Source organism: Mus caroli, chromosome 16, assembly GCF_900094665.2.
Source record: "Mus caroli chromosome 16, CAROLI_EIJ_v1.1, whole genome shotgun sequence".
Lineage (NCBI taxonomy): Eukaryota > Metazoa > Chordata > Mammalia > Rodentia > Muridae > Mus > Mus caroli.
Genome location: NC_034585.1, coordinates 89,880,748 through 89,901,934, shown reverse-complemented (window position 1 = coordinate 89,901,934; position 21,187 = coordinate 89,880,748). Strand labels below are relative to the sequence as shown.

The following is a 21,187-nucleotide window of genomic DNA, read 5'->3' as shown; positions in this document are numbered from 1 at the left end:
CATTTGTTTTTAGATATTAAAAAACGTCACTGTTAATTTCCCCATGAAAAAGAAAACAGAGAACCAATGTTTAACTCCCACCCTCGACCCAAAGTGGCTCACTGTGTGGGTCAGAGGTGCGTCTCTCCTTTGTCTGCGGTCACAGGCGGCAAGGCAGAAGACGTGGCTTGTTACGGTATACATTGATCTGCTGCCTTGTGGTCTCCCAAATGAAGAACAATTTCAGAGTCATCGAGAAAGTGAATGCATTGAGTTTCTGAATAAACACAAAGCTTTCTTCAGGTTAAACACTCGATTGTTTTGATGACTCTTCCGAATCTGTTGCCATCAGCAAGCTGTCTAGATAACATCCAGTAAGCTTATCATTTAACTCTTCCACCGGTACATTAACATGAGGATATGTGGTTCAAAATAATATCTAAGGGATTCTGAAAAATGTTAAGTTTCAAACCAGTCAACTATAGAATGAATTACTAGATATTATGTTACAATATGATTTATTGACCTCAACATTACATATTTTGTTAGAGGGGTTCATGTCGTGGAGGCATTATGTCATCGAGGCTGGCCTTGAATTCCTGATCCTGGTACCTCCACCTCCCATGTGCTAGGATCACAGACATGTACCAGCACGCCTGGCCCACACAGTGGTTTTGAAGGCACCAAATATATTGGTGTGTATTACAAAAAATTTTCAAATGATCACATATTCCAAATCTTGATGAATAAATATGCTCAGTGATTATACAAAGACAATTTTGAGACTGGCGTGTTACCATGTGTACCGTATACAACAGAAGCAAGCTGAGTTACTGGGATTAATCAGATTCAGATGGCCACCAAAGTGGATTTTGGGTGAGGAATTTCATAAAACAATAGAAAGGCCACCACAAACGCCCTCATGGCATGATTTTTCCTATTGATTCTACTGTAATATGTGACACAAATACACAAGATTAATAGTGGAAGGGACTAATGTCTGAATGGGCAAACATCTAACAGTTCAGAAAAGGGGGAAAACTAACACAGGCTGCCATGAAATCAGGAAGGAGTGGAAAAAATTCTCTTGAATGATTTAACCTCTCTCTGTCTTTCTCTGTGTGTGTGAGAGAGAAACAGGGAGAGGCAGGGAGAGACAGAGACAGGGAGGGAGAGAGAGACAGAGACAGAAAGAGACAGGGAGAGAGAGGGAAAGAGAGAGACAGAGACAGACAGACAGATTGGTATGTGGGGTGGGGAGAGCATGCATGTGTCTAGAGGCCAGAGGAATAGGTCACTTTCCTTTATCTGCCTTATTCTCCTAAGACAGGGTGTCTTACTGAGCCTGGAGCTCTCTGGTACCCAGTAAGTTGCAGTGATCCCCCTGTCTCAGCTCCCCATGATCCTGCAGTTATAGGCTTATGAACTCCTCCCTGGCATTTTACAAGGGTGTTAGGCATTTGAGCTGTAGCCCTTACCGACCAAGCCATTTCTCCAGCCCTAAATCTTCCTTAATAGAAATCGTTCTGCAAACTTTTCTTCCATGGGTCTCAGGCTCTCACTACATTAGCTCGGTTCCAACCCAAAGATTTTATTTCCACATTTTGTTGTTGTTTGAAGGAAAGACAGTGTGAATGTGGCCTCTCACGGTTATGACGGGGTGTGCAGTTGTTCACACTAACAGCTACATCCAGCTCAAGTCTCCCCAGTTTCTCTGGGCCCAAATGTTCATTTTTCTTAAAGAATCAGATAAGCATGAGGATAACTTGGTAGACTTTCTTAGTGAGACCTCTGACCCCACATGCCTGGTATTGTGTTTGCAGAGCCAGAGCACACTCTGGCATATTGTATGAGGAACGTGTGTGTGTGTGTGTGTGTGTGTGTGTGTGTGTGTGTGTATTGCCTACACATTCATGGTTACATGGCACTTGAGTGAATTTCTAGTTTGTCCAGATAAAATGAGCACACAGCGCTTATCTATTCAGTCAATCCTAGCCTGCTTAATTCTCTTTCCCAAGGAAATGCAGGCATTATACTCCTATATTTTTCAGAGGTAAAATGTTACCCCTGTAACACTGAGTTGTACTACATATTTGTCTAGGTCCTTGCTCAAGGGCTCTTCTTGTTCACAGACACCTCTCCCCCTTGGCTCCTCTTCTCTGTGTCATGAGCTGCAAACTGCAGCATCTAATGCAGACTTCCTATTTGTGACACGGTTTCAGTTTTCTTTTGTGGTGACTGTAGTCTTCAGTCCATGAATTAACACAATGACGACAGTCACAGCTCTCAGGGAACTGTCTCATTCTTAAGGCATTAGTAACTCTGTGCAATTTCTTTGTGGCTAAGGTATGTTCCCAGGGAAAAGCTGAGATAGCTGAGAGATGGATGTGTTGACTGATAACGCTGGAAGAGGGCAGACCTGGAGGGCACATGGACTCGGAATGCACACGCTCCTTTTTTCCAATGTGGATCTAGACAGATGACATTGCAAACATTACTCAGAGCCTGCAACATTGAGGTTTCTGGAAGCCTGGCTGAAACCCAGCTGTGCGTGTTGCCAATATGTCCCTAAATGGTGCTATTTGGCTTGTCTGTGAAGGACATTTTAAAGGAAAAAGAGGCTAGTACATTCTTCCTCCAGAAGTGATGGGGACCACAGAATCAAGAGATGGACATATTTTCTGAACTCTTGATTCCTGATTTGAGGATGTTCGCTCCACACAAAGTCTATGGAAGAATGTAAAAATAAAATGGCTGTATTATTCTGCAAGCTTTAAGTCCCTGCTTTCCCAACTTTTTTTTTTTTGGTCATATCCAGATAACCGTCATTGCAAATAAAAACGTATGCACTTGAACATGAGAAGGAGTGCGTTCTTAAGCAGTGCTATGAGCAAATAGTGAATTACACCTCAGACCTCAGCCACCAATGCCCTTGTTAGGTGGGTTAAATAAATACTTTGCATTATGAGCAGATGTTCTTGAATAGACATACATGCCATCCACTGTCAGCACTGCTGTGTCTGCCCTCCAGCGGGAAATTCTCTCCATCTTCCTACACTCAGTTCTTCAATGTATAGCTCCATTTTAGGGGTGGGGGGAAATCTGAATTTGAGTGTTCATCTCTGACCAGGCACTCTGAAGATATCTTTTTATATTCAGAAATGCATGTTTAGCCATCAGAACAAAGGGGAAGATGGCCATGCACGTCTGTGTGATTTGGTAGCGGGGCCACCCATCCCGTGTTCATGGCAGCCATTGCTTTTGAGAGGAGCCCTGGTTAGGAGATGCCCAGAGGCCGGCAGAGTCAGACATTGCTCTGCTGTAGCAGGAGGCTCCTCAGCTCCCGCTCCCTCTGGTCCTCTTGCCTGTACTGTTCTTCAAGCTTCTGCTTCTCAGAATCGGCACAGTAGAAGGTACAATCCGGGCTCTTCCTGATCTGCTCAAATTGACTGAAATCAGCCACATACTTTCCATTTTTGGAGAGAGAAACCACAGGCACAAACTCAAAGCCCCAGTAGATCTCCTCCGGGATGTAAGACGTTCGGCTCTGGCAGACGGCGCTGGTAGACTCCACCGTGGCGTTGAGAAGCACCACCAGCTCAAACTCCTTCTCCTTTAGGTTCTGGGGTGTGAGGTCCCGCAGGGGGCTTGTCTCATCCAACACATGGTAGAAGGTCATGGGCAGGATGAGGAAGGGACTCTCGGAAGAGGAGTCCACGTGGAATTTGACAGTGGCCTGGTTGAGGAGAATGCGCTCTCCCTCTTTGGTGACGTGTGTCTGCAGGAGTTTTCCAGAGAGCTGGCACTGAATCAGGAGACTCTTCCTCATGTTGGCCACCTGGATGACCAGGCATAGCTTTCCATTCTGCTTGCTGATGACGGCACAGTGGCTGAACTTAATGGTCTCGGCTCGCTTTTTGGGTCTTGCAATTTTGGCCAGAAAGGTCCCCGTAATGAAGATCTCAATCAAGGTGGTGATGACCAGTTGGGCGACTAAGAGGAAGATAGCATGGGGACACTCCTCTGTGATGGAACGGACCCCATAGCCAATGGTTGTCTGAGATTCCAAGGAAAAGAGGAATGCTCCTGTGAGAGAGTCCACTTTCATAATGCAGGGTGTGTGGTTGGAATTAGATACCCCAAGTTGTAAGTCACCATGAATAAAGGCTATGGCATAGTAGACCACTCCAAACAGAAACCAGGTCATCACAAAGGTGGCAGCAAATAGGGTGAGCTTGTATCGCCACTTCATGTCGATGACGGTTGTCCACAAGTCCTGGAGGTAGAGCAAATAGATTCCGTCTACCTTATCGATTCTCACATTGCTGTGCCCACTCTTCGACATGACTCGGGGTCTGTGGGCCTTGAGTCCAACCCCGTTGGTGTGCTTCACCAGTGGGGCACTGGACATGCCAAGGTGAATGGCATCCATCTTTGAACCACCTAAAGAAATAACAAAGAAAGATGTGACTTACGTCAAGAAGGCAGAAAAGGCAATAGCAGAATCCCTTTGTTACAGTATGGTGTTAATCTCCTACCGAAGGCAATAACTATATTCTATTACCCTGTGCCATAAGACTAAATATACAGTGGTCTCTTGGTGCCTTTCAGTTAGTTTTAATCATCAATTCAGCATCATCTAAAACCACACGGGGAGAAAAGTTTCAATGATGGATTGTCTGGGTCGAGTTGGCTGGTGTGTGTGTGTCTACGGTGGATTTTTATGATTCCATCAGTTAAGGTAGGAAGACCCGTGTGCTATAAGTGGAGCCATTCCTTAGTCGGGGGGCCCTGATTCTGCAGCTGATTGCCTCTACCAAGAGTAGAGAAAGTGGGCTAAGCAGCCATGTATTCTGTGCTCCGTTTCTCTAGATGGGGATGATGTGGCCGGCTGTATCAGGTTCCCGTCTCTGTGACTTCCTCCCCATGACGAACTGGAATCTGATTTTTAGTTAAAACAAGCCCTTTCTCCACTTAGTTGCTTCCCACACAGAAGATTTATGTGCATATACGTGTGTTGGGAGATTGCGTCTGCCAAGGTCAGAAGAAGGAATCAGATTCCCCAGAGCTATAAAAGCTACATGTGATGGTGACTGACTGACTTGGGCGCTGGGAACTGGGTCCTCTGCAAGAGTAGAGCATCTTAGCTCCTGAACCTTCTCCCCATGATTCCTCTCATTTGCTTTTGTCATGCTATCTAGCAACAGGAAGTAAAACTGAGACAGTTTCCAGGGACTCCCTGTTTCGAAAACGCCCTATAGATATAAAGGCCAGCTGTGAACCATGATTCCTTCATGGAAATGACAAACTGTCTGCATGCAATCTATGCATATCAATCTTAGTACTTTAAACCATCTCCAGATCATTTATTGAACTTAACATGGTATGCATAATACATGGTGAAGTAATACTGTGCTGTCTGCTTGGGGAATAATTATTAGAACGATGTCTGCATATGTCCAGGGCAGGTGCAACCGCACCCAGTATCTTCATGCCTCAGCATCTCCAACCTACAGATAGAGAACTCAAGAAGTCGAGGAAACACTGAGTGTGGATGTAAGGAAGGAAATAGAACTATGAGAGCCAGGCTAGCTGACTTGAACCAGAGCTGTGGAAGCAGCTGAGTAAGGGACCTAAGCTTTGAAAGAACTAGCATAGATGACACTCTTGACTCTGAAACTGTCTATGTGAGGCCACAAAAACTTTCAGCCTCTCTAGACCTCATCTCTTTAATTTTTAACTGGGAGTAAGTCCTTTATGCCAGTGTGGGGTTTTACCCCATCCTCAGTACCGATCTCTGCCATTGTTTGCTATTTGTTGCTTCGGTAAAACACTGATGAAAAGCAACTTTGGGAGGAAAGAGTTTATTTCATCTTACAGGCCACAAGTCTTGGTGAGGGAAGTCGGGGTAGGAACCCAAGGCAGGAACTAAAGCAGAGACTGGGGAGGAACTCTGTTTATTGGCTTGCTTCCTCTGTCTTGCTCAGCTACCTTTCTTATACAGCTCAGACCTACCTGCTAGAGGATGGTGCTGCCCACAGTGGGCTGGTACCTCCAACATAAGTCACCAGTCAATAAAATGCCCCATAGGCCTGCCTACAGGTCAGTCTGGTGGAGGCAGTTCCTCAATTGAGATTGCCCCTTTCTGGGTAATTCTGTATTTATGATTAGGTAAAGAAGAACTGTGACAGTCGTGATTAAATTAGCACCTTCACAAAGCCTTACTCTAAAAACATAATAAGTTATTTTTTCTCTTGATTATACCAGAAGTTATGCAAATCTCTTACAAAAGTGTTACCAGCATTTGTGTACAGTCAGCTTCAATGATTTATCATGATAATATTTATTTAAAGCTTGCTTGGCCAGATCCAGAACTTATCTTACTTATGAAATTATAAATGTCAGATTGACTACTCATAAAATAGTTTGGGTGTAGCAATATTACTCCAAGTTTTCAGAGACAAAGCAGTATCGATACCTATTTAGACCTCCCTTTTAACTTGCATATGTTGGAGCAAGTTCATTTATGCCACCCTCTTCCAAGTGAATAACTTAGCATCTATGGTTTCTCCTGTTTCTGATGACATTTAGGAAAAGCCCAATTATCAAGCAACTAAAGCCCTTCCAGTAGCAAGTAATTAAACTTCCTGAACATCCCCAGTGCTGTGCAGGTTATTCTTAGACAAGTGCTACCAATGTCACTTTAGGTGTGATATTTAGGTACACACACAATTCTGCTCCATTCTTTAGATCAAAATAGAGCCAGCTGGAGGAGTCTATTTTAAGAACAAGAGAAAGGATATGTAGTGGAGAAATCTAACGCAGTCGCAGAAAAGAAACAAACCTACCGAGAAGTAGCTCTGGGCTCCCCACTCAGCCCCAGTGAGCCCTTTGCCCTGCCTCGGCAGCCAGCAGCAGGGGAAGAGCCAGCCTCAAGGCCGCAGAGCATCTTATAGCACCTGCCTGCTGACGGAAACTGATGACTCCAACATTCTCGGAAAAGATAATGTTGGCGATTACAGGGGAACTCTACCTGGCTGGCATGGTTTTCCCCTACCTCATTGGTATTCTAAGAATGGGGGGGGATCTCCCCTCTAAAAAGCAATAAATGGGTATGCATTGTCTTATGATTCAGGCACTAATCTTTCTGGTAGAGGGGCATTTGGGCAATAAAATTCATTTTAAAATGAATGCAGGCAAATCTCTCATGGAAACAAGAGTCCCCATTGAAGGCCAGCACCTACTCAGGATGTAAAATGGTGCCACGGGCCATTAAATCTTCCTGTTTCATTGTGAACACCCCTTGAAATGGTCTTTTTGAAAAATTTTTTTTTCTTGGAAAGACACGTTTTGTTTTCATTGAAAGGAAGACCGTAAGTTACTTAGAGCTTCAACTTCTTGAAGCCTACTTTACACTTCCTAGGATCTATTCCTTAGAGCCAGGGACATTGCAGGGAGCATGGAAGTTCCTTCTTGTGCCTCAGACCACACTGTTTAGTTTATAATGAGGGAGAAAGTAACCCTGCTGAGGCTTGGAAAGGGCCTACCATACTGAATGCAGAAGCAGGCTGTGGCAGAAGCTCTGCCACAGGCAAGCACAGCTTACCTGCAAGTGTGCAAGCGGCCGGCCGGCTGTGCTTAAGGAGAAAGACAGAGAAAGGAGAGCTCTGGGGAACAGGCATGCCACTCAGCCCACTGAATCCAAAACAAGGGCTTAAGTTTTTCCAGGACAAGTGAAACGTGAGTGTCCTGCACACCGAAGAGGCGCTTCTTCCTGTACAGCGCTCTTCAGATTCTGGGGACTGTGGCCTTGTTCCTGGGGCTTCTGTTTCTCCCTCCTGTCTCTCCCTCACTCTTGCTGGGGGGTTGAACTGGCTTGGGGTGAACCAACCGTGTGCCTTCCTGTTTCTGGTAAGCTCTGGCTGCAAGCCTGAGCACCTGGCTTTGGGATCCAAGCAATCAGGGCTTGGGACTTGTGGCCTCCTGCAAGTGCATGGCTCAGGATCTCTCTGAGGGAGAAACAAGAGCTAAGGGAAGGTCGCAGGGCAGCCACCTCCTCTATCCTCCAACCCCTGCCCCCAGTCTATAGCCCTCTGCCCTCCAAGCCCTTTACTACCTGGTCACTCACTCTGTAGGTCAGGAATCTTCTGCAGGGCAAGTGGCGCGTCCTCGCTCCCCTTCTCCCACCTGGCTACCATGGGGCTCTGCTATGGCCTGAAAGAAAGAGGGACAGACATGTGCTGTTCACAGGTAGAACGGAGAGCACCCAGCCAGCCTGGTCCCTGAGGATTCCTTTAGAGCACTGGGTGTGGCATTTACCTTCGAATCCCTGGCCATCTGGCAGGATGCCCAGGACAGGCTACATGGCCAAGAATTTTTAAGAATGAAGCCCCGTTGCTACCACCACAGCCTTCGCTAGGAATCCAGCCCCTGGAGGGAGCTCATTGGCAAAAGGCACTGGAGAGAAGGGTCAACCCACCCCCACCAAGGCTGTAGTGATCCAAGCAGGAGGCAGGAAGGGGAAGCGCAGAGGAAGTAAACAGCGCACAGTTGAGGGGAAGAGTCCGGAATAGTCCCACTGCCTGTGGAAATTCATTGCTACTCTTGAGACACAGAGTTAGGTAAAAAGGGCTGTCAGCACCATCTCAAAAAATGACAAGAGACTCTAGAAGAGGAGACTGAAGCCTGGGAGGCGGGGGAAAGGCTCAGCTGGGGAGCCAGGGGAGGAAGGAGGTGCAAAATTATAGAAGGCAGACCAGTGCTCTTCCCCATGCACTCCCAAGGCTGTGGGAGCCACACCAGTGTTTTTCCCAAACCGCCCCCACCCCCATTATCTTGTGCTCTGTGTGATCCGGTCTAAAGTTAAGGAGCTTTTTAAAATTCTTTTTTGAAATTCATTCATTCTCTCTCTCTCTCTCTCTCTCTCTCTCTCTCTCTCTCTCTCTCTCTCTCTCTCTCTCTCTCTCCCCCCCTCCGTCCCTCCCTCTCTCCCTCCGCCCTCCATGTGTGTGTGTGTGTGTAATTTACCAATCATTTATCAACCAGTTACCTGTCGTTTTCCTATCTTTTATCTACTATCTATAATCTACACGTCATCTCTACAGCATCTATCAAATATCCAATTAATCTACTATCTATCCGCATATCGTCTATTACCTGGCTACCCATGTTCTCCATCCAGCCACCTTCCTTGTCTGTCTTCTATTTTTCTTGGTCAACCTTTGCACCTTCGTGTCTGTCTCAGGTTCACAGGCTTCAGATTGCCGATCAGTCCTTTATTTATGGTAGTTACTGGTTTATAGTTACTATATTCCTCCTCTCAGTCCCTTCAGCCTAACAGATACCAGATCATAGTGGGTCCACTGCATGGCTGGAGCATAGGCCTTTGCTCATTGCTCTGCTGAGACTGGTAATCTGCCTTGTACACACCAGTTTGGCTGTTTGATTCACTGGCTTCTACACTTCACAATATGCCCAGACTCTCCTCTAGTTCCTCAGCAGCCTTCTTTCAAGAAGTGAACTTCTCAGGGATGGAGGGAGAGATGGCTCAGTGGTTAAGAGCACTTGCTGCTATTGCAAAAAAACCTACGTTTGATTCCCAGCAGCTACAAGCAGATCACAGCCCTCTGTAACTCCAGTTTCAGGGGGTTGGAGCCCCTCTTCTGGCCTCCATGGGAGGTACATACACGTGGTGCACACACATTCACACATGCACGGTACATAAATACATGACATTTAAATAAAGGACTCTGCTTCTTGCACACCTATTTTATAGGCTTTTATGTTATTGCCTTTGGTTTCTATTTCCCCCCTCAGTGGTTCTACAATCAGCATGGCTTATCTTCTAAAGTGTTAAGAGACATCCATAATTTTCCACAAGCTAATTATGAGTGATCTGATAAATGGGCTTTTGTGAGGTGTTCCCTCTTTTAATCCTCCAGAGTGCCACCCAGGACAAACAAGCAGGGTTAGTCTCTGGGAATAGCATTCAGTTTCCCAGGTTTCTCATGCTGCTGAGGCTTCCTGGTTGGGATGATAATTCTCAGAGCTATGATACCTTCACTGAAGTCCTCGAGTCAGGATTGTCCCCTCCTACCGCCAGCCAAGAAAGACACAGGGCATGAATTTGGTTTAGCATTTGCTCTGTGGTACACCGTTTGTTTTCTGGAGATAAAGGAGAGAATAAAGTCCGGTTTGGGAATGAAACTATGCAGCAGGCACACTGTGGAAGGCACTTGGATGCAAGAAGAGCAGAGGAGAGCTGCGTTTGCAGTGCTAGGAATAAGCAGGGTGGCAGGAAATGGAAGAAAAAAATCTTTTTAACAGAGAGATGGGTCCCTTGTGAGAATGGAGGATCTGGGAAGGAGGCAGAGAACACTGGGCTTATCCTTGGCTGAAAGTAAACAACCAGGAAGCTGTGGCCAATTAGAGGAAGCATGTCACGGGCAGGAAGCATACAAAGTGCAGAAGATGCAGATAGATTAAAATAATGTAGTAATACACTATCAGGTCAGAAAGCCCTGGATAACAGTAGTGGCAGGTAGAATCCACATAGCTAATACAACACTCACATGGCAGCCACCCCTCAGCCATGAGCTTGCCACGTGGGGCCTTTACTATGCATCACTGCAGTCCTTCAAGGGGAGCACTGCCACATATGTTCAAAGAGGCACTGTGGAGAAGTGACTCATTCAGGCTCCCAACGCTGTGTCGGGGCAGAGCTGGGCTCCTTGAGCCACATCTTTTACTGGCCTGACAGGGCTCTGGGTTCAGGCCTCAGAACCAACCAGATGATTCAAAGTCAAACAATGTGCATGGCTGATAGGGTCCCATGTGACACTGCTGCTCTGGGGGCATGCGCAGTTTCCAGCATGGTGGGATGTACAGCTCCATTTCTTTAGGATACATCTTGCTCACCCTGCTTTCTCTCAGCATCCTGAGTAATACTGTTGCCCAGATGTTGAATGTACCTGCATATTTCTTCAGGCATATCCAACTCCTTCATCCTTGTAGGTAAAATGCTACTCCCAGTGCCCAGAGCCAGGGACGAGGCTTTTAGTATCAGAAATATATAGATATTCTAGTAAAAAATGTGACATATTATTTATATTTATTTTACAGATATTAATATGTCATATGGGTCATAGAGCATATAAATATATATATAGTCAAATATATACCAAATATATAAATGTTATAAATTTTATATTACTATATCATATTAGTTATTTGTGCAGTACCAATAACTCTAAAATTAATCTACACTAATTGTATAAATGTTTTATTTATATGTTGTGTTAAATACATACTTTACTATAACATAAATAATTCTAGAAAAAAATAAGTACAGAGATATTTTTAACTCTCACAACAAATTTCACCCATTAGTTTTGCTAACCCACACCTATTTACACAGTACCTTTTTTTTCTAGTTCTCAAAAATAGAATCTTCCTCCTGTCGCAGATACTTTCTTAAGAAAAATAGATTCATTTAGGAATCATTTTTCCCCTCCTGGTTAACACAGATTTAGGACTTTCTAAAAGTTTGAAATTAGTTTTTTGTTGAATTTTGTAAGTTTTCTCTGTTTTTATCCTGGGAAAACATCATGTGTTCTGTGGCAGACAAACAAGATGGCAGAAAAAAAAATGTGCATGTTCCTCCTTCTGGGAATGCAGTGTTCTGCTTTTCCTCAGGTGTCTGGTGTCCCTGTTTCATGTCCTTTCAAAGGGCTGGGAACAGGTGGGGAATGAGACCTGAATCACTTTATATCTTGCTTTTCTGGACCAACAAAATGCAAAGGCTCCGACTTAAACTCTGACAAGAGTTTAACCTCTTGCTGATATGAAAAGCTTGGGTACCAGCTGTTTCTGACACACTGGTATTTTTGATGACCTACAAGCCCAAAGATTATGTAGATTAAATTTCATGTTAAGTAGACACAGGATTAAATATTAAGTAGGAAAAAAGTGCTTAACAAGAACTTGTTCAGGGTTCACTGAGCTCAGAGGGTTTAAAAGTAATTGAAAATAAACCCAGCCAGGCTTGCTGTCCTTTGGACCCTGTGACGGGCCACACAGACATATCAGGGGACCTTTGCTACAGTCTTGGACCAAATTCTCCCCTCTTCAAAAACCACCTCCCATTCATTTCAAAGCCTGACTGAGTTCTGAACCCAGTTCTTAAGCTCACCAATACAGGGTAGGACTCCAGTGGCTTTGCCCACACACACCAGCATATTCACAAGGCAGTTGTCCGTGTTCTGTGCAGGTAGAGCTGTGTCAGACTTTGGTGACCGTGTGTGTTTGGATGTGGATTCCCGTTAGCCCCACTTTTCTGCTGGATCTTGTAAAGGGTCCTTACCTAGGCCAGCCCCTTTGAGTGGGATGTGTTTCTGCTTCCTGTGTGGGAGGTCATGTGACTTTTCCAAGCCATGGCCTGTGAGTGGCAATGGCTCACCATGCCTAAGCAGAGGCACTGAACTCACGTAGAGATCTTGTCCCTGGGATGCTCATCAGTTCCTCCTTATTCTGGGGCAGGGGAGGAGGAGGAGGAGGAGGAGGAGAATGTCCAGAGCTGGACCATGGCAGAGCAACTGCTAACTTGTAACAGGTGAGAGAGGATGCTTGTGTGAGTCATGGAGGTTTTGGAGTTCTGGGTTCCAGAGATAAAGCCTGCTAAAAACTGGAACCAGAGAAGCCCTGACTGTGATTTGGTACTAGGATTGTATGCTAGTCTAAACGATACGGAATTTAAAGGAATGACATTAAAAATCTGAAATAGTCATAATGTGAACTCCAAATGCTGGTCTAGGATGAGAACTTGGAACAGAGAAATAATCTAAGTCTAACCAAACTTCAGTAGGAAGACAGATGTGTCTGACCTGCTGCTGAGTTATCTCAAAGTCAGCACTTATATACAAGGTGCAGGGTGGCTCTTCAGAAGAAGGTGCATGGGTGACCCACTCCTCCTCCATTCCAGCCTTCCTTTGATCTGTGAATCTGTTGGCTTGGTGACCTATAATCTCATAGGCAGACTGACTGTCCTGGGCCATTACCTTTATGATACCAACAGCTTTGGTTTCAGAAGGCAGACATTTCAAAGCAACATCACTTTTTATTCCATCCTTCTCTTTACCAGTTGAAGAAAAGCAAATCTATTTTCTAAATTAGGATCTTAAGATGGGAGGGATTAAATAACTTATGCACATACATAAAGCCAATAGACAGAAGATATTAGCCAGAGAACCAGGTCTGTCAGCCTCTGGTACTGGCCTCTGTCAGCCTCTGGCACTGGCCCCCTAGCTACAACACCACTATGAGGACACAGTGACACTTGTCTTCTCCCGGTGGCTCATGATGAAAATCACGCAGCATGATTGTGCTCATCAGAGAATAAAAAGCCCTCTCTAGTTCATTGATCATCTTCTGCCATATCTAACCAGATATTGCTATTATTTCCATATTTCAGATGATAAAGACTCTCACCATGTGTCTCTGAGCATTTTGACCCCTGGAGGGTTCTGGAAGAAGGATAATACCTATGGAGCCAGACATCCAAAGGTCTAAGCCCCTGTGTGATATTGCTGCAAGCCTTGAGGTCACACTTGGAGAGGTCTACACACATGTTACAGAGAATATGGAGAACACAGGGTGGGGTGGTAGCAGGAAGTTCATGAGGTACCATATGAGACTGTCCAGGAGAACAGAAGCTCAAGTGGACTCTCTTAGCAAATAAGGGACCAACAAAGCACTTGAGAGACTGGTGAGGGCACACTCAACTGAAGATCACTCCAAGATCCTTCCTTGTACAGCAACATTAGCCACAGCTCCATGCAGGATAAGACCTCTGGAGGCCTCCCCTGCAGAGATAGGATGGTTGGAACCACCTGGCTCAAGCATGATTCAGGCAAAGACTATTAAAGGCGTTTGTAGGATACCGACTACCAGCCAAAGCTGGGCTGCTACAAATCCTGTAGTCAGGAATGCTACAGAATCATGTAGGAGGTGCTTGCTGCCACACCCTTCCCTGACTCTACCTCAGGACTGAGTGTTATTTCCTGTGCCAAGAGGGGCATGCTTGAAAGTCCCTCACCCCACACCTGAGCGGAACTGCCCAGCATAGGTGTGATCTTTGGAAGCACTCTAGGGAGTGCTGATCATCTGGTCGGCACTGAACAACTCTAAAAGAGAATCCAAGAGTGTGGATGATTTGTTGACGATTCCTCACCCAGCAGCTAACTGGCATAGGGCTGGAATGTACTTGGGATTCTCAGGCGTTCCATGAGCAGATGTCACTCCTGGTTAACGTAAAATGTCTCTTCAGATAGACAGGAGACCCTGAGGAGACTATATCCCTCAACTGCAGTATCGGCCTCCCTTGAGGAGCTCATAGGAAGTACAGGGTCGGGGGTCCCACCCCAGAGCTAAGAAGCCCAAATTTCTGAAGGTGCTTTCCAAGAACTCAAGTCTTACAAGAAACTCAGTTTCCCGAAAGATTACAAGGGCATCTTAGTGACTTGGAGACACTTAATCTTTACCCTGTTGCATACAGGGGAAGCAACAGATGTTCCTTCAGTGACTAATCGTCTTTTTTCACATACCATGTGACCCTGTCAGGAACCCATTTGCCTCTGTGGTCAAATATTTAGCCGCCTTCTTATGTCTCTGTTCCACTATTATTCTTTCAAATTCCATAAGTATTTTTTTAAAGTCCTTTTCCATCTTTAAATGTGGTTTGCATAGTTATACCCTTATTTCTCAGTGCAGATTCCTTCTAATTTTTTTTCGTTCCATAGAACGTCAACCTTTCCTCTCCCCAGCAAGGACAAGTCTAAACAGATACCAGGCTCGGCAGAGACTCATTTTCCATTTTCCATGGCAAAGACTCAGGATCTGAGCTCTAGAGTAGTCAGAGCTATCATTTGCTGTGTAGTTTTGTAAAGACAGTTTAATGTTAGGCTCTTAATTTGCAGGAGAGCTAGCTAGCCCAAATAAAACATTATACATCTGTCTGTTGTTACGAGTGACCAACTTCAGCCGAACATTCTTCCTTAATAACAGCGGGCTTTCTTATAGAGTAAGAATGCACAGCAGCTAAAGGCAAGTGGAAATCTCCATTGGTTTACTGCCCTTGGTCTCGCATGCTCCAACATGCGAAGAACGTGGATAATAAGCATATCCTCCCCTTTAAACACAGTGTGACTTGGATGCACATTGTTGTGAGATAAAAGAGGAAATTTCATGTCTTGGGAGCAGCGAGAAGAAGGCAAAGGGTGTTATGTTAACTTCCCTAAATGCGCAACCCAAATTGTTCACTTCAGGGAAGGTGTTTCTCCAAGAGGCTAGCACGGGCTCACTTGCTGCTCCTGTCTAGATCAATTCAAACAGAGAAGAAGATGGGCCAACAGGGCTCTCTGTGATGCAGGAAGGAGAGACAGCCTTGGGGGTTGTTTGATTTGAGTGTGGTGAAGTAAGTCAGAGAGGAAGCATCTGGTTCAGACAGCCCAGGAGGGGACACAAGTATTTTATATATCACGTGTTTTACTTAATCAAACTGCAAACTGGGTGCAGACAGAGCTTGCAAGGAGGAAGCGTGAAGCCAATGGGATGGTTTCCCTTAATTCCCATCTTCCTATGATGCAGTGGGAGGTTGTTTGAGCGGGCAGCACTCTCTTCTCACCACGTGTCCTTAAATAAAGTATATATGCAACACTTCAGATTGAGTTCCCCTAAACAAATCTCTCTCATGAAGCCACTGTGTGGAGAACCTTTTACCACCCCAAAGCACCTATTTCACTTTAAGGTGACCAAGGCACAGGAAAGACCTTGTTAAATATGGTGTCTTAGTCTTCTGGCCTTATGATACTTTTTCTTTTTCCTTTTTTTTTTTTTAAAAAAAAAGGTGAAAAAAATGTGATTGTGATCTGAGTGATTAAATGGTAAGGAATGGCTCTCGGTGTGATTCACCTGTCACTGGGGATGGAGTTCCTCCCGTTGTGAGTTTTCCTGGACTTTATTACCCTAATGGGAATTGTACACCAGACAAAGGAAATGACTGACTCTTGCTTGGTTTGGAACCAAGTTATTTAAAAGCAGGACCCGTGTCCAAATGTTTCACAATCCAGTCTCACTCTTAGTCCGTGCTTTGACCACATGTCCGTGATATGGAAAGCAGAGCTCTCAGGTCTCGGGGGAGCACAGTTCACACCGACAGCCTAACATGGAAGACAGTGCACTTCAAGGGCATGGACTATGCCTGAGTCATCTGTTTCTTACACATGTGCTCACACGTGATCTCTGAGTGACGGGTGTTTTCTAATTTCAAAACACCTTCATGTTCAATCAGAATCTTAGCCCTTTGGCAGTTAGCTAATCTCCATCAGTAAATAGGGAAGCACAAGACACTGAAGCCATCTGTACTTTATTAGCTGGAGGGTGGATGGCTCAATTTTGGTCGTATTAGGGTTGCCAGATAGGATATGAGATGGTCAGTTAAAATTTGAATTTCAGATGGATAGCAAATACTTTTATTATAATTATGGTGATATTTAATACTTATTAATATTCATATACCAAAATTATTCCTCGTTGATCTAAAATGTTTTTATACATATTCTCTATATATGCGCTATGTAGAGACATACAGATAGCTTGGCCACCTCATTTTTATTGGCTAAACATGATATTCTTTAGGGAAGAACAAAGCAGACTAGAAGTCCAAATCACATAAAGACAAGGTTTTATATGCCACGTTCTTAGAACACCATCCTGGTAATAGGAACTCTAAAAACAAATGTAGTCATTATGGCCCTGTGGGACCAGGTACAGCCTTTTCCTGCATGATTCTTAGAAACAGCCTGTAAGCTAGTAATCAAGACTTTTCTTTTGTTTGCTTGGGGGATTGCAAACATGCACCACCATGCTAGGCTCGTGAAGTGCCAGGGTGTGAACCTAGGACTTAGCTCATGCTATGTGAGCATTCCCCAGCCCTGGTCTCATTTTCAACAAGTCAGTTCAGGGATTCTTAACCATTTTTTGTAGTATGGTCTATTTTGGGGGTAGGGGTGAGCTATAAAGACACATGGAATATAATTTTGGAGAATAAATTTTTCTTGGAATATAATTTTTAGGTAGATAAGAACAACCCATGGAAATTACTAAAACAATGTAGGAAGAACAGCGGGGATGCCTCAGTATAAACACAGGGGGCCTCACAGTTGCAAAGACATCTCCTGCAGGAGGACCTAATTGAGGACTGCCTGAGAAACCAAAGATTGCTGGTGCAGACAACACTAGCCAATCAGGAACTGCTGTTTAGAAGAGATACTTTCTTGGGACCAATGGGACATGGGTGGAGGGTATCAAAGGAGCTTGCAGCAGCTTTCAAACAAGCTTGCTACAATGCTTCTCACTTTCCCCTGGAGTCCATGCTGTTGATCCCTTGCCACCTCACCTCCAATCCCCAAGGGTAAGTAGGGTCAGGCAGCGGGCGGTCCAGGGCACAGGCAGCATTGCATTACTGTTGGTAAAGCACCAACCTTACAATTTTGCAAGTCATTGTGCTTCCTCTCCAGTTATCACATAAAAGCTATTGTTCTGAAGTACAGTGGACAGAAGTATACATTTAAGATCTCTGGGAAGCCAACAAAGTAGCAGTGACCTGTCTATGGCTGTTACTGTGACAGGGTCACGGTTGGAGCTAATACAGTTATAGTTTGCTGTACCCATTGAGAGTAACGAAGACAGAACCTCTACTGAGAAGTCACTGAAAATTAACATCTCTCCTCTCATCTGAGGTACTTGGCCCTCCTCAGTTCTCCAGGCATGGTGGATCTGGATTTAAATTAAGCTTATACATTCTAAATGCTATACTTAATGTCAACCAACCAACCTAGCTCAACCTTCTCGATTTACTTTCCTTAAAGGAACAGTCAGGCATCTAATATATTATTTTCTTTTCTATCTATAGCATGGATCCTTAATATAATTTAAGTCACCCTTAAGCACTTAGCTCAGTAAGTAAAAGCACTTGCTATAGAGTGAGATAATCTGCATTCAATCCATGGGACCCACATGATAGGGGGAGACAACAAGCTCCTGAAAGTTGTCCTCTGAGCTCCACATGTGTGCCATGGCACGCGCACGCGTGCACACACACACACACACACACACACACACACACACACACACTATAAAGGTAACCAAAAGCCATTTATAAATAAATAAATAAATCACAATCAATCCCCCTTCCAACATGATGACACACACTGATGTTAGTTGTGAACACTATTAGTATCTACACAGTTGGGATGAGACCCAAGAGAGGCAGCCCAACATTCTCCTCTCTAGAAGTCCCCGTACCCTTTCTACTGACACGGAAACAAAGGAGGAAATGGCAGAAAACAGCTGAGATTTGTACACCAGCCTTGGTCTTCGTAGTGTTACGTGGTATTTCCAGGAACTACAAGCCAGAGTTTTCGTTAGCATGCCACATGGTGCCACACAGGTTTTAGATCACCGTGGATGCGGCAAAGCTCTTACCAGGAAGGAGAAAGCACCCCATTCCTGTGGGGGCAGCTATCCACATGCCACTGCTCCTCACAAACCTTCCAGTGGCTCCCACAGCAACAGGGCAGGTCCTAAGTACCTTTATAAGCCCTGCCTGCCGCTCAGCCCAGGCTCAGGCTCGCAACTTAAGCTTTGCTCTCTCTAGGATGGAGCCTGACTTGCCTCTTCCAAAACAGCTCAGTGCCCTCAGGGCTCTGTGTCTGGGAACACTTGATTCTGTCCCAAAGGTCCTCCTTTCTTCTCTTGTTGGCTCATCCCACCACTCCTTCAGAAGTCAGGTTGAGCATAACCTCGTCTGTGTTTAAAGACACACTGAGCACTTCTTCAGAGTCATTGTTGTGTAAAGAAGGACAGAGTACTCTATCGACACTAGCTGTGTGACTTTGGACAGATTCTTAACCCTTGAGACTTAGTGTCCTCAAGTACAGAATGGAGCTAATGATATCCCTGTACTTGAGAGACTGTGAGAAGTTAAAATCCATCTGTCTACCAAGGATCGAGTGAGAGTTGACTGTTACAACTCAGAGTAAATGAAACAACAAAAGGAAATTATATTTACAAAGGAAGAGCGGAGAAGTCTATTCTGGGTCTACAAAGTTCTCGTAAGTCCACAAGAACCATCATCTACAGCATGTATCAACACACAGATCAAGACACTTTAGCTCTTCACTATTTGTTCATCTAAAGCAAGAACTTAATGTGTACCTACGATGTGCTGAATGCTGCTGTGTGAGACCCAGCAGTGAATATAAGCCACTTTCTCTTTGGTTTCCTATAGCTTAGAAAGGGACAGGGAAGTGGCACCTTGCATCAGATTAGACAACAGTTCAAAGATGTCTGTGGGTAAGCTGGGGAAGGAGTCGCGGTCAGAAGATGGAACATGGACACATGGCATGTTCTTGTCTGGGATTCCTGGAAGGTTTCCCCCAAAAGTGAAGAAACAGAAGAACTTCAGCATTGACTGTGGCAGAGACAGATGTAGCTTGGTGCCTTTCAGAAGGTAAGGTGGATAGCAAGGAGGAAGGGTGTGTAGGTGAGAACAGGGGAAAACTAGGGCCTTGTGGGCTCTTTGAGAGCTGCCACATCTTTGTCTCAGGAGAATGGGGGTCTTCCTCGGGTTTTATTCAAAGAAAATACAAGATCTAATCTGCTTTCTAGGTGATTGCTTTTGACACCATGGTGAAGGGTCTGGCAAACCTAGATGCTGACATCCTTTTTAATTAGCACTTCTAGTCATCCAAGATGCAATGTCTCATGTGTGGGCCAGGCTGGTGCTAGATGCTTGAGAACCCATAGCTCATAGGTTCCCTGGAGAGTCAACAGGTGGCTGGGGCACGGACAGGAGGGAAAGGAGACCTCAGAGAGGATGAGATAGGGTCTAGGTGTCACTCTGTGGCCTCAAACACACAAGGTGGACCAGGCTAATCTTAAATTGTGGTAGTCCCCCTGTCTCTGTACTCCCAGTGCTAGGATAACAGGTATGCATCAATGTCTTAAAAAAAAAACCCACAAGAATACACAGTTCTCTCTCTCTGTCTCTGTTTCTCTGTCTCTGTCTCTGTCTCTCTCTCTCTGTCTCTCTCTCCCTCCCTCTCTCTCCCTCTCTCCCCACCCTGTGTGTCTTTCCAGGTAAGCTTAAAGTGAGATGGCTTTAAAATGCCAACAGCACTCATTTCTTCAAAGGAAACACAATCAGAAAAGGACTTCCAACCAGATTTTCCATTTTATGCCCTTAATCTGAAAATTGAATTTCCCCGGCATGGCTCATTCTCAGGCTGTCCAGCTATTACTGTAAACGAGATGTACTTACAGTGTCCAGCTGAGAAACTTTCCACACTCTGCCATAGCCAACGCTGTGGAGTCATTTACTCTCAGACCCGTCCCAGCTGTTCAAATCCAGGAGCCCGGTTTGCAGTGAGCAGTGAAGACTATTCTCTTATGTTAGCTTAAGGCTCCATCTAATTGGCTGAAGAGTTTGTACTTGGCCCAGAGGGGCTGCTGATAAAGCAGAATCCTGCTTGCTGCCCTTGCTCAGGCAGGTCCAGTTGTTCCAGAGCCCTTCCTGCCTCTTGCAAACTCCTATTCATTCCACATAACCCAGCTGAAGCGTCAGCTCTGATTCTTGGCAGACTTTCTCTTGTTTCTCTCCTTTGCCAGCAACTCCTGACAACTTCCCCTGCTGCTGTAAAACTGTGATCTGGAATGTGCCTTTTACACTAAAAGACATGTTCTGGAGGGATGGGTTTCAGTTCATTATCTATCTATCTATCTATCTATCTATCTATCTATCTATCTATCTATCTATCTTCTATCTATCTATCTTCTATCTATCTATCTATCTATCTTCTATCTATCTATCTATCTATCTATCTATCTATCTATCTATCTTCTATCTTCTATCTATCTATCTATCTATCTATCTATCTATCTATCTACCTATCTAATGTGTGTGTGTGTGTGTGTCTCGGTGGCTATGTGTCTGTGTTTATGTGTCTATGTCTGTGTGTGTGTGAGTGTGCATGCATGTGTGTGTCTGTGTGTGCTTGTGTATGTGTGGTATGTGTGTGCTTGTGTGTGTATATGTGTGTATGTGTGTGTCTATGTGTATGTATGTGTCTGTGACTATGTATCTGTGTGTGCT

The 21,187-nt window shown here is 44.8% G+C and overlaps 1 protein-coding gene across 12 annotated transcripts in view; it reads right to left on the bottom strand.

The window, feature by feature from the left end:
• Positions 1 to 1,168: 1,168 nt before the first annotated feature.
• Positions 1,169 to 21,187, bottom strand: part of Kcnj15 (potassium voltage-gated channel subfamily J member 15) — a 43,045-nt gene continuing 23,026 nt past the window's right edge. For 5 of the 12 annotated variants that reach the window (XM_029470456.1, XM_029470452.1, XM_021185033.2 and 2 more), the window contains exons 3-4: positions 8,108 to 8,193; positions 1,169 to 4,422 (exon numbers count right to left, since the gene is read on the bottom strand). In XM_029470456.1, coding sequence (XP_029326316.1) covers positions 3,284 to 4,422; positions 8,108 to 8,177 — 1,209 coding nt within the window. In that variant the 5' untranslated portion in view covers positions 8,178 to 8,193 and the 3' untranslated portion in view covers positions 1,169 to 3,283. Of the gene's footprint in view, positions 4,423 to 8,095; positions 8,194 to 10,036; positions 10,144 to 20,356; positions 20,474 to 21,187 lie in introns of those variants that run through there. The other 7 variants (XM_029470458.1, XM_029470459.1, XM_029470454.1 and 4 more) reach the window with 6 other exon arrangements.